At 46.3% G+C, this 12,366-nt stretch overlaps 1 protein-coding gene and 1 long non-coding RNA gene across 2 annotated transcripts in view; both read left to right on the forward strand.

The window, feature by feature from the left end:
* The window catches only part of LOC135374164 (piezo-type mechanosensitive ion channel component-like), a 123,867-nt gene that overhangs the window by 76,824 nt on the left and 34,677 nt on the right, over positions 1-12,366 (forward strand). The window contains exons 24-25 of the mRNA XM_064607177.1: positions 2,801-2,991; positions 5,439-5,571. Coding sequence (XP_064463247.1) covers positions 2,801-2,991; positions 5,439-5,571 — 324 coding nt within the window. The remainder of the gene's footprint in view (positions 1-2,800; positions 2,992-5,438; positions 5,572-12,366) is intronic.
* LOC135374158 (uncharacterized) lies at positions 11,359-12,141 on the forward strand. Its single transcript, XR_010416788.1, has 3 exons — positions 11,359-11,535; positions 11,781-11,880; positions 11,941-12,141. It is a non-coding gene; the product is annotated as an uncharacterized LOC135374158 (long non-coding RNA).

Genomic DNA, 12,366 nt, shown 5'->3' on the forward strand with positions numbered 1-12,366 from the left:
CGCTCATCGAGTTTTGTACTATCACCATGTTGCACGTTGGCGCCGATATGGAACCAACATGAGTGTTTTGTCTAACGGTGTTATTGATATGATGTCGAGCGACTATGCATGATTCAATTATTCAATGCTTGCGAACGGCACCATTCCATAATTTGTCCCGTAATAACCCATCTGCCAATGTTACGCCCTACACTCTTAAAAATGAACTTCACCGCATAGCACGCTCCTAGCCAACCATCGTCTCGAATGATATCGTTATCTTCCCTGATTTGTTGAAAACCGGGGGCGTACGCCTTTTCTGTGACAATTATGAACAGCATAAGTGTCACAAAAATGGCGTACGCCTCCCGTTTTCTACAAATCAGGGCAGATAGCGGTATCATTCGAGACGATGGTTGGCTAGGAGCGTGCTATGCGGTGAAGTTCATTTCTAAGAGTGTAGGACCTTCCAGTGATTATCATTTGCGTACATCCTGCGGTCGTCAGCCGGAGGACAAGCACAGGAGAAGTAAATTATTTTAATACTGCGTTGTGCATTTTTATACCTGCTAGCAGTAATCAAGTTCCCGATTTATTTCTCATTACCCAATACCATCAAAGAAGGAGCGCTCATGCATAAATTAAAAAAAAAGTAACGAACAAAGATATAAAATAAAGAGATATACGCGGGAGCAAATACTGATCGTCGGATTTTAAGGGAATCCGTCCATGTGCTGCGTTTGACGTGCAGTAAAATACAGTTTCCTGTATTTTGCTGTATAATGCTAAAATACAGTCAAACCAAAGGAGTAAGAAACACGGACACTACCTTGATAGCGATTTAATACTCCAAGGAATTTCTCACTTCATTGTTGGATATGTGCGAAATAAATTTTTAAATTAGATACCTCACTCTTTGGTTTGACTGAGATGCGAAGAGGACTCCCGAATCTGTTGAAGATCTGAAGATATAAGCAATAAGTTGTATCTGTTCTGTCTTGGAAATGAAATGCTGTTGCATCATATGCCTTTCTAAGTGGTTTCGCTGGTCTTAGTGGCCTACGGGCCTTTTATATATATCTTTTTTTTTTGCTTTTTAAACTGTGACACTCATTGTTTGTGATGAGAAATACGCTGAACAAAGACAGATGAGAAACCACGAATGGTAGCTGGTGACCGAGGTTGAAAATATATGAAAAACACACACACGCTGACTGGGTGCCGCAGATGTGCCCTCACTTCCCAAAATAAATAATTCACTAAAGTATCTGCTTGCTCCCAGAATTGTACTAGCCGCGTCATTTGGTAGCTTCCATAGGAGGTCCTGAGGATATGACGGGGAGTCTCACTTTGTCACATTTCTAAAAAATTGAGGACCTGGTAGGGAAGTCCTGAAGATGTTATCCCTGTCCGCTGATGACTTTCCTCGGACGTACCCAGGTGGTCATTGTGTTCTTGGGGGGGGGGGGGGGCTTGCGCTGCGCATAAGCAGTTGCAGAAAACCCAGCTCCAAATGCAGGGATAAATCTACAGGGTGTCCCAGAAAACGTGCCACCTAGAATAATGCGGTCAACGGCATTTGTTCTTACTAGGTTTTTGCCGACTCCTGATGTGAATGTCATGTACCGTAAGATTAATTTTGTAAATACTTGGGAACTGAACTCGGAAATTTGCCAAGTAAACGTCACTTTTTTACCATACCAATGTGAAGAGCGTGCCGAATTCGCTCAAGTTCATGATAATTGACAGTGATATTCACAAGCTATCCCACCGGAAGAAATAGCCGAACATCATGCTTTTCGTAGCACCGAACCATACCGCGCGACGACTTTTTCAGCGCAATCGCTCGCAGTCCGACGAAAGCAGGCTCTATACCCAGCCCACAAGTGATAGTAGAAAAAGTGACAGTTCCTGAAATTGGGAGTCTGAAAGTGCGATTCCAGCGAAAGTCGGACGCGATAAGCCATACCTGTGTTATCTCTTTCTGCGTTGCAGGTGTGGGCTGGGTTTCCAACCTCCTTTCCTCGGACTGACAAGGATTGCGCTGAAAAATTTGTCGCGCGCTAGCTCCGTAGAGCATAATGTTCGGCTATTTTTTCTGGTGGGATAGCCCCTGAGTAGCTTTGTCAATTATCATTAATTTGAGTAAATTAGACACGCTCTTCACATTGGTGGGGTAAAAAAGTGACCTTTACTTGGCAAATTTCCGACTTAAGCTCGCAAAAATTTACATAATTAAACTTACGTTACACGACATTCACATGAGGAGGCGGCAAAAACCCAGTAAGAACAAATGCCGTTGACCGCATGATTCTAGGTGGTGTAGTTTTTTATTATAATTCAATGACACGTTTTCTGGGACACCCTGTATACAAGATGATGTAATTTTCTGTCTTCAAATGATTCAGAACAATGCCGTGTACAGAGTAACCCAGGGGACCTATTCTCGTCAAACGCAATCGAGAACGATTACTTTACGTCACGAGCTGGTGGGCAGAGCTACCAGAACGCGTGTTGGTTGAGGACGCGTGGCATTCACCTCTGTTCTTCACGCCATCTTCGCGTAACGACCAATGATAGGCGAGACACAAAGTAATCGACAAGTAAAGTACAAGAATAGAATATCCCCTGAATAGACAAGAATAGGTCCCCCGATGTTACCTTCTGTGAGAACTGCGTGACGCGACGTTGCCTCGTGCAGAAGCTTGTAGTGCAATTGTTATTGGAAAGATGAAGTGTTCATAACGGATGCAAGCACAGCCTATACTGCCAGTGCTGAAAGCCGTACATAACGTGTTTCCGACATTACACTTCGATCCAGAAAACAGCGACGGAATTTGTCACGTACCTTCACCTTCGGAGGCCGGATTGTTTTGGGACGGTGTCTGCCTGGCGTTCTTGCTGGCACAAAAGCGACTCTTCACATCGTACTACTTCCAACATGTTATCATCGAAGTCCTCGTGCAGCACCACCTGGCATCTCGAGGAGCCGAAATCATTAACGAGATGAGGGTATGAGTAAACACTCTTTTGTAGCCACGCGCCGAGTAAAAGATGGTTACATATGTAACCCTTCATCCATTCTGTGTCTTTTAGTGATAACTGTAATATGGAGGTAAAAAGGGTGCGGGGGGGGGGAGATTCTGGAGTGAGCGGAAGGGTGTCTAAGGCCTGAACCGGTTAATGCGTAGAGTTGGGCGAGTTCATACGTACTCAAAACGATACAGCGCAAGAACGAGAACAAGATGGATTAGACAAACACAGGCCCTGACTAACAACTGCGGTTGAATCTGCAACCGTAGGAAAATGAAAGGGAGAAATTAGATGGGGAACGAGGCTACACAGGTCACACGCTTAGATCAACTGTTCAGAAACGGAACTCATGCCATAAAAGAATTCACGCATAATGTGCGCGCGGCGAAAACAGCCGCATCCGATGGCGCTGCCCTAACTCCAGCGCTATCCAATGCTGCAATACAGAAAAACGACTATTCATCCACCCATCCACAGCGCATGCGAAGACGTGCGGATTCTCTCCTCTCCGCAGACGCCGTCGTAATGCCTTATGGCGGTTTCAGGTGATGCATCTGGTAAACCGAGCGGGAGTGCCCACAAAAGTACTCAGAGCGAGGAATCGATTGAAGTATTAGCTTTGCATCAATGCCAGGTGTATGTTTCTTACTCGTTTTGGTTTGAGACATTCAGGTAGGTCAAAAGCAGTGCGACAGAATCGTACGTTTCTGTCCGTTCCTCGAGAAATGCTCCATTTATCATAGGCAGGCGTCCCTTTTAAACGCAGATAATTTTACACTGGACCACAAAAATGTCAATCAGTTCCCACGATCGGTCCAAGTACAAAGCAAATGTGTTTAGAGATTCTGAGCGGGTAAACTAAACAAAGTAATATTTCTCGTCCTGCTAGCTACCCACAGGGACAGGCACAGGATGTACCTGAATGACTCTTCACGGACAGTCCGCGAGTGTTATCGTCAGGACGTTCTGGGGTACACATCGAAGGACGAGGACACGACGACACTGTGGGGACATCCTGAGTATCACGTGTGTTCTTGGGCTGGACAGGTGCAAATATGCGCGCGCTTGCGGTTGAGAGCGGAACAAGAAAGTTGAGGGCAGTTCTGGCTCGGCCTCTCGCAGCAAGAGTCAAAAAACTGCTTTTGGGGCGAGCGAACTGCTGCGTACAGCATCACTCGGACACGCGGTTCTTGATCCGGTTCAGGGTTCAGGGCGGAAAAAAGTGCCTCAAATGCGTCACCCGAAATCGCCATCAGGAGGACCAGACAGCTGTCGCTGTTGGTGGAACAGCGTGAAGGACTGGCGTTAATTTTGCATTATGTTTTTGTTCCGCAGAAGTTTGACAGCATGCATTGTACAGCAGCTATGAGCCATAACCAGAAAAGAGTCCCACCTCCTTTATCGCTCTCCGTCAATCAGGAGGTGGAGCGAAATCGTTTTGAATATTTGTTCACCTCGGTGTTGTGTAATGTGCAATGTTCGGTTTGGGATCTAGCAGACTGCTACTGTAGCGTGACGAGAAAATATTTATTTCGTGAGGATTTCTAGGGGAATTTTCTATGACTGAGAGGACTTTCACCCTCATTTCGCACTTTCCCAAATGCAGTACCAACGGTACGATTTCCGGGCCGGGGTGTTGAACTCCCAGAATACCTCCGTGATAAGGTACTGGACTAACAAATGTTCAAACAGGATGTAGCATCAAAGCACTGCCCGGAGTTGACCGATCAAATATCGTCTTGACCTTTCTGGATACCATTGCAAAATGCAAAGTATCCAACAAAAGCGTACACTTCCATTTTCAAGAATTGAGGAGGGCGAAGGTTATCATTCCTAACTGTAGATGGCCAGGTGTGTGTCATGCGGCGAAGTTCAATTTTAACACCACCATCGGTACAGCATTCTCGAGAGACAACCCCAGCAGCCTGGCCGCCTCAATGTCACGCGAAGCAGACCATTAGATCAATCGATCCCACTCACCTGCCTGACCTCTCTTTACACCTAGTAGAGGGAGAGTCCGTTATCATTGGCTGTGAGTTCGATAGGCAGCAGTAGTAAGCTGACAGAGCAGTCTTTGAAATAACATATCTACCGCAACCAATCATCAGACAAGATTAGTTGCGCAATAACGATGTGACATTTTCGCGTTGCCTACACTGTTAAAACAGAACTTCACCACATAGCACGCTCCTAGCCAATCATCATACCGAATGATATCATTCAGTGTCATGATTTGTTCAAAACAGGGGGGAGGCGCCTATCTGGGACAAGATAATCTGTCCCAGATAGGCGCCTCCTCCCATTTTCACCAAATCAATGCACAGAATGGTATCATTCGCAATGATGGTTGGCTAAGAGCGTGCTATGTGGTGAAGTTCTGTTTTAACAGTGTATCTATAAGATTGAACATTACTGTTGGTTTTCAGCGTGAAGACGTCGAGCATCAACAAGATCGCGAACGAGAACTCATGGAAAAGGTAAAACAGGAAACTGAGAAGTTGCGTACCTGTCAACAAAACCTACGCTCCGGTGTTGAGAACCTACTGACTCACTATGAAGGTGAAGCAGAAATTATTGTTGTATGAGGGTGGGCTAACTGGCTGGAAACATTGTAAAACTTCACCGCGCTGGGCGTCCTGCCCCAAACCGTTGCGCCGAACGATAGTCATCACTTGTGATGAGAGAAGAGAGCGTACAAGACGGCACACACCTTTTTGTCCCTATTAACACGTGGCGAAATTCCTACAGAAAGGCGTACGCCTCTCGCCTTCGAACAATAGGGAGCGAGGTACGGTATCATAGTCAGTGGCGTAGATACGAAGACGCCCCCGGTATTCCTGGGTCGGCCAACACACACATTTTATTTTTAGCTACACTCTTAAAAATGAACTTCACCACATAGCACGCTCCTAGCCAACCATCATCCCGAATGACAACGTTCTCGCCTCTGATTTGTTGAAAACGGGAGGAGGAGCCTATTTTGTGTCCATTATGCACGGCACAAAATAGGCTCCTCCTCCCGTTTTCAACAAATCTAGGGCGAGAACGTTGTCATTCGGGATGATGGTTGGCTAGGAGCGTGCTATGTGGTGAAGTTCATTTTTAAGAGTGTAGCTGTTGCGCACACGCAAGATAAGGAATGCAAATCTGGACTGATTTGAACGTTCACAATGCGATTACATGTAGGCTGTTATGACCAATGAGGCCCTGTCACCAGATTGGAAGTATTTTGATACGCTCATACTTTGAAAGCCATTCAAGAGTGTAGGCAGACGCACGAACTGCAAAAACTTTCGCGATCGTCACACTGGTACCCCCTCCCATATATTATTTTCTCCTCGGATTTGCACGATCTGCGTGGGTCGGCCCGTGGCAGGTACGGGGGGCTCGAGCCCCCCTATCTCCCTAGTGGCTACGCCACTGATCATAGTCAATGACAGTTGATTCAGCACCTTCTATTCGATGAATACCTGTATTGGGACATGGTTGTGTGGAATTTCGAGCTAGCTGAGGAACGGCCGGCTGTCGGCGGTGCCACGCAGGAAGGAACAGCACCAATGGGTCTGTACCACGATGTTTGGGTAGGGGCGCGAAGCTGTAGTAGAAATCTATTGTAGCTGAAAACTCACGTGACCTCCGGAGCTGCACCAATGACTGAGGACTAGCCACCCTATTTTTTTTTCTTTTTGGATTATGTCGCGAATGACGTAAATGATGTGTCATCCGTTTCTCTCTCACTACTTTTCTCCTCTCTGCTCTGCTTCCCGTCTTCTTTTGTTGTTTTTTTTTCTTCCATGCACTGTTTTTTTTTTGCGTTTGTCGGAATGCAGTGGGAGTTACAGGAATGCGACGGAGCCTTGGTTGTTTTTGTCACATGAAGTATTTTATTGTGCGACATACGGTTATGCAAGCAAGACGTACACACGATGACATTAATATTGCTCCAGAATTTGCTTGAAGAAACCTGATAATGTCGGACTGCCTCTGGCAAGGATTGCTACTGGGAACTGGAGCTCAATGGCTGCAAGATAAAAAAAAAATGGTATCAGATATACAGTTATGCATGTGAAAGTTGCAATGTAAATAGAAAGACTAAAGGTGCTATTGAAGGCGAAAAATAAGAATGGTGGTAGGGTTGCGAGAAGCTCGCAGCCATGCGGTGTGATGAGCGACCTTAGTACAAAAAATGCCTTTTATTGCGCTACTTCACAATGATATATTCAGACCGATTAGCCTGACAATCTTGGCTTTGGCGCTACGTACAGAACAGCTGCTAAGTCAACGCGTCGGACGAAACTTGTCGAGCGAAATCAACAAGAATCAGACTTACAGTAGCGTCATACCTTTATACAGTACGACGTGAACGGGTATTTAATCATAATATTTAGATGACATTGTTTCACGAAAAGAAATATAGTCTACCATCGTATCTGCAAACCTACGCTGTCTGTCTCGGTCACCGCGTATTCCGGTAACTGTTAAGCAACATATTCACAATGCGGTGTTGTAAGGCAACAAGCAATGACAAATGACTTACATCTCGGCAGTCGTTGACCAGGTATCGGGTACGAGGCGTTCGGATGCTCGAATAGTTTCTACACCAAGAAGCAGAGCACAAATGTTGCGCAGGCATCTTCCCTGCCAGCTGTGACTGTTCGAGGACACTCACATGATACAGCTTGCGTTTTTAAACAGGAAAAATCAGAACTCATAGTCCAACACAACCGCTGCACATCACGAGCGGTCCGAAACGGACGCCGGTTCCAACCGGTACAGCCGCCGCGCTGTCGCCTGTTCGAGCGCTCGCGAACAAATTTGAAAACGGCCAATCATCGCTCAGAAAACGAATTCATCGTCATGGGAACCAATCAGTAATCACTAGCCACCGAATGTCTCCATGCCGTTCAATTTATGACGTTTTCTGACGTCCGATGACGTGAAACGCACGAAGCGCCCCACTTTATCCCGCAAAGGAACTGGCGAGTTTCGTGCCCTTGGTTTGGGGGCGCTCCGAACCGTATTCTGCAGCACCATTTGTGGTCGTTTCGCCGAAAGTTTTTTTTTTCGTATACAGGCATGTATCGCCCACTCTGCGGCTCTGAGAAATCGTGGCGCGAGGATTTCCACAAAATACATGACGTACCTTCCCAGGCAAAAATTTTTTTAACTGGTACCAGTTGAACTGTGTTATCGATATTATGTTCACCCACTCCCAGTTGAGACTGGGACCGGTTAGAAAGCAGTTGGGCCAACTGGTACCAGTTCATCGAACTGGTCCCTGTTCGATAACACAGCTCATCCAGTCCCAGTTGAACTGGTCCAGTTGCAACTGGGACTGGGCGAACTGTGTTATCGAACAGGGACCAGTTCGCCCAACTGTTTTCTAACCGGTTGCAGTCTCGACTGGAACTGGTTGCAAACCTCATCGTTGGACCTGGGACCGGTTGAAGTGGCTTCACTTAGAGCGGCCTGTTCGGACAGAGGTTAACTTGTATGTAACCGGTGCCCCTTTGCAGGATCGCTGTTCCCAGCAACGGCAGATCCAAAGAACTGCAATGCAAAATTGCGCTTTATTTGTAGTCAAACATTACACATATTCTAATGTACATGTAGCGTAACTATAACGTAATTAAATTATAGCAGTAGATGAACTACAGAGTTACATGGAATAGATAATACTTCATGATTGATTGGTGCCTTGCAAGACTGCCTTGTGGACATCTTGAATCATTCAACAAAGTATTTGAGATGTTCTTAATAGCACACGATGGATCGATATTTTCCTTTGAGGAATGCTATGATGAGCTAACACTTGAGGAACACTTTCGAGCGCCGTCGCACTTTGAAATACAGTGACAGCGGAGAGAGGATTCGGTGCGACATTACCCGTTTCGTTGTAACTTTTCATGCACTGCAAGCAACGAAAAAAGATGCTCATCGTCAAATCACACACACACATGTCAGTCTCGCTCGCTTCTAGAAGCAGGTTGTGTGTGTGTTTCGCATGTTCGAAGTTGGTTTGGTTATAGTCTGTCAACGAACGCGACGCTCTGAGCTCTGTATGCACTGTGAACATGTGTGTGTGACTTTCGCGTCAGTACGATGCACTAAATAAATGTGTATTTTGTCCCAAATTCGCTTAGTTATTTTGGAATACGGAATAACGGGCGTCAGGCATGAAAGCCAGTAGAAGTCGATGGTAGCCAGGACCGGCCGAAAGACGAGCCAAACAGATTGACCGGCCGACTGGTAGTCATCATACCTAATTGCCATTGATTGCACTCCCAGTGTTGCCTGAATTGTATGAAACTACCCTATTGAAAAATCCCGTATGAGACTCATATGGTTCCTATATCAGTTTGTATGGTTCCCGTACAGATTCGTATGGGTCCTATATTAATACATATGGGCCGCCTATGAAGTCATATGTAGGCAATATGGCATTCTTATGGGTACCGTACGGAGTCATATGGAGTCAATATGTACTTATGTGGGCCTCATATGAAGTGATATGGGACCGTATATCACATATCTTTCACCCGTATGAAGTGATGTGGCAGCAATAGGGGTTCCATACGACTTCGTATGTGACAGCAATAGTACACATATGGGGCCGTATGATGCACATTAGGATTGTATGGGGGACAGGAATCACACATGACACATTATTCGAAACGTTGATTCTGCCACATAGTTATGATTACAATTATGCCAAACTAGTTTATGAAATGGGCCACTTAATTGCATCACACACTTACCTTATAAATTTGGATTGTGCGAACCAAATGTGTGTCACTGCCCTGGAGGAACGTGCAGATACATAAACTCACTGCTACGTTTCTGTGTTAGGAACTAAATAGTAATGGACGGACGGAAATGATGCAGAAATAGGATACACGCTCCGAACGACACGCGAGTTGACACACATGATTAGGTTAGGTCAGGTTGGATGATGTTACATAGATTTGTCCTGCTTAACCTTATCCGGTACTCAAAGTATCGATTCTTCAGGTATTTATCTGAAGTACACGGGTAGCCTGCTCAAGACTCTTGGGGACCCTTGTGGTTCATGGCAGTAGTGAGTCTCTATCGAGTAACGGTGGTGTCGCTTGATGACGTTGTGCGTCTAATATAGAGGCCTAAAATGTTCCTATCAAAACGCTACTTGTTGTGACAGATTCCGCATTTCTCCCCCTTCACGAACACGCCCGAAGTTTCTGAGAAATCGTAACGGTAGCCGACAAATGTGGAAATTTTTGGCTTCCATCAGCACAAATACTACACATTCGGAGCGCCGTCACTCCCGCGGCGTTTGCCGGATTCACGCCAAAATTTGCGTCCAAATAGGTCTCGAATAGTTCTATGATCGGCCAAATCACACCGCCGTCCGGTCTTTAGCGGTTCGGAAATTGTGGGTGAAGACGCGTTTGCGACGCTCTTTTTGAAAACTTTGGGTCCTTTTTCGGAAGGAAGCTCGCGTCCGACGATGTTCATTTTTTGTAACCTACGCTACATGACGTAACAAACGTGACAAAATTGACCGCAGCTCTGGAACTTTACCGGTTCTCCAGTTACCAGTTTCCGTGTTTGCACTCCTCACAATACATGTGACGGGCGGCCGCATTTTCCTAAAACCGCCCCAGTTGCAGCTACATAGTCGTGTGTAACATAGTTTTGAAGGTCTCAACGCGCTCTTTTCAATCGAGTTTGTCCCGCAAAGTTTCGTTCTCCAAGATAAGATATTGGCTTTGTAGTTTTTCGACGCCAACGTGTCTGGGTGACGACGCCCCGAAACGCTTCCCGCTGTTGAGTGCTGTAGCTTGCTTACCTAACGCCCGATTTACCCGAAATTTTGTGTGTGCATGCTCCGTACCCTGCACTACAAGTTTCCGATTCGGACTACCCGTCAATTTCCAGCTGTTAGGGCGTCATTCCGAAAATTCCTGACGCCGACCCCCGTTCCGCGACTTTGAATCAGTGTTTGGGTTCGAACCCCACGGCAGATCCGAACCTCCCTCTGACGGGCACACGCACTCAAAGCGGGCAAGGCGTAGGAACTTGCGACACCTTTTTATCTCTCTCCGTTCTCTAGTTAGGATCCCGTGGCAACGGCGGCTTCCTTATACATGGGGCGCGGGGCATTTTTTTTCGATATTGGGTGTTTCTTGGCGTAGGAAGGCGAATGAGGGCTCGTTTTGACGGGGAAAACGTCCTCTTTCCGATAGCATTGTTGTCGTGCTCGCGCCGATTTCCGTTCTCTTGATATAGCACGAAGAGCGCCGCGACAGTGGCGCCCCCGACGCCACACTCTGCATCCGCCACTGCTCTCAGTCGACGTTGGAGCACCGGAGGTGAGCGGTCGCGTGTTGTCGTCGTTCCTGTTCTGGGTGTTTCGGCGTGGCGTTGGTGGCTCGGACTGTTCTGACTGTGTGTTTGTGCCTTGCTAGTGATGTCTGGACATGTTTCTCTGTGTGTACGCCTTGGAAGATACGACCAGAAGCCGTTGGATTTCGTGAATGCAAGGTTAGTTGTGAGGCTGCTGTGCCATGATTCATGCACGGTTTGCTTGGTAACATTCCTAGCGTGTGGGTTCCTATTACTTTATGCACTCAGTGTGATTGCTACGCTCTTGAGTCCTGTTACCTTATGCTGAACTCAGTGTGGTCGTTGCCGTAGTCGTTAACCGATACCGTCACTTAACATCGGGTGAAGATGTCACATGTGATGCTTCATTGGCCCGTTACAAATGTGGAATCTTTGAATTTCAGACGCTTTTGACAGATTTGTTTCTGTGCACAAGACAAATGGGCTGTCGCACTCCCGACGTAGGAAATGAACACACACGTCGCTGAGATCTTAAAAGACAAAGTAAGTTAAGCTACAGGTCATTGCAAAGATTTTTACTGAGTTGTGTTTCCTGCGAAACAGGTAGGGTGTGCACTTCACCCATGCAACTCCAATGTCTACTTCATGACAGTGCAAGCTTTTACAACCGTGCCCTTGAATGTAACAAGCCAAATAAACTGGATAACAGAGAAAAGTTTCCTGGTTCTTTTGCCACTATGTTCGCGTAAAGATACTCAGCTTATCGTACCTACATTTTTTCTAAGATCTGTACTGCTTTCACAATGTATCCTCCCCTTTGGTGCTTTGTGTGTAGGCGGATTTTGGTTCCCCACTATGTGTCAACCCTGTATAACCTTCACTCCGTATCGTCATACGACCGTTACCCGACCAGCGGCTTCTTCAGCGTGGTACATAACCTTATGCTCTCTGCGTTCCGTATAAGCGGTCTCATAATTCCGTTGTGGCTCACACAATCATGTGGGTCTATGGGTCACATGAGAATTGTAT

The sequence above is a fragment of the Ornithodoros turicata genome, unplaced genomic scaffold (assembly GCF_037126465.1).
Source record: "Ornithodoros turicata isolate Travis unplaced genomic scaffold, ASM3712646v1 Chromosome45, whole genome shotgun sequence".
Taxonomy (NCBI): Eukaryota; Metazoa; Arthropoda; class Arachnida; order Ixodida; family Argasidae; genus Ornithodoros; species Ornithodoros turicata.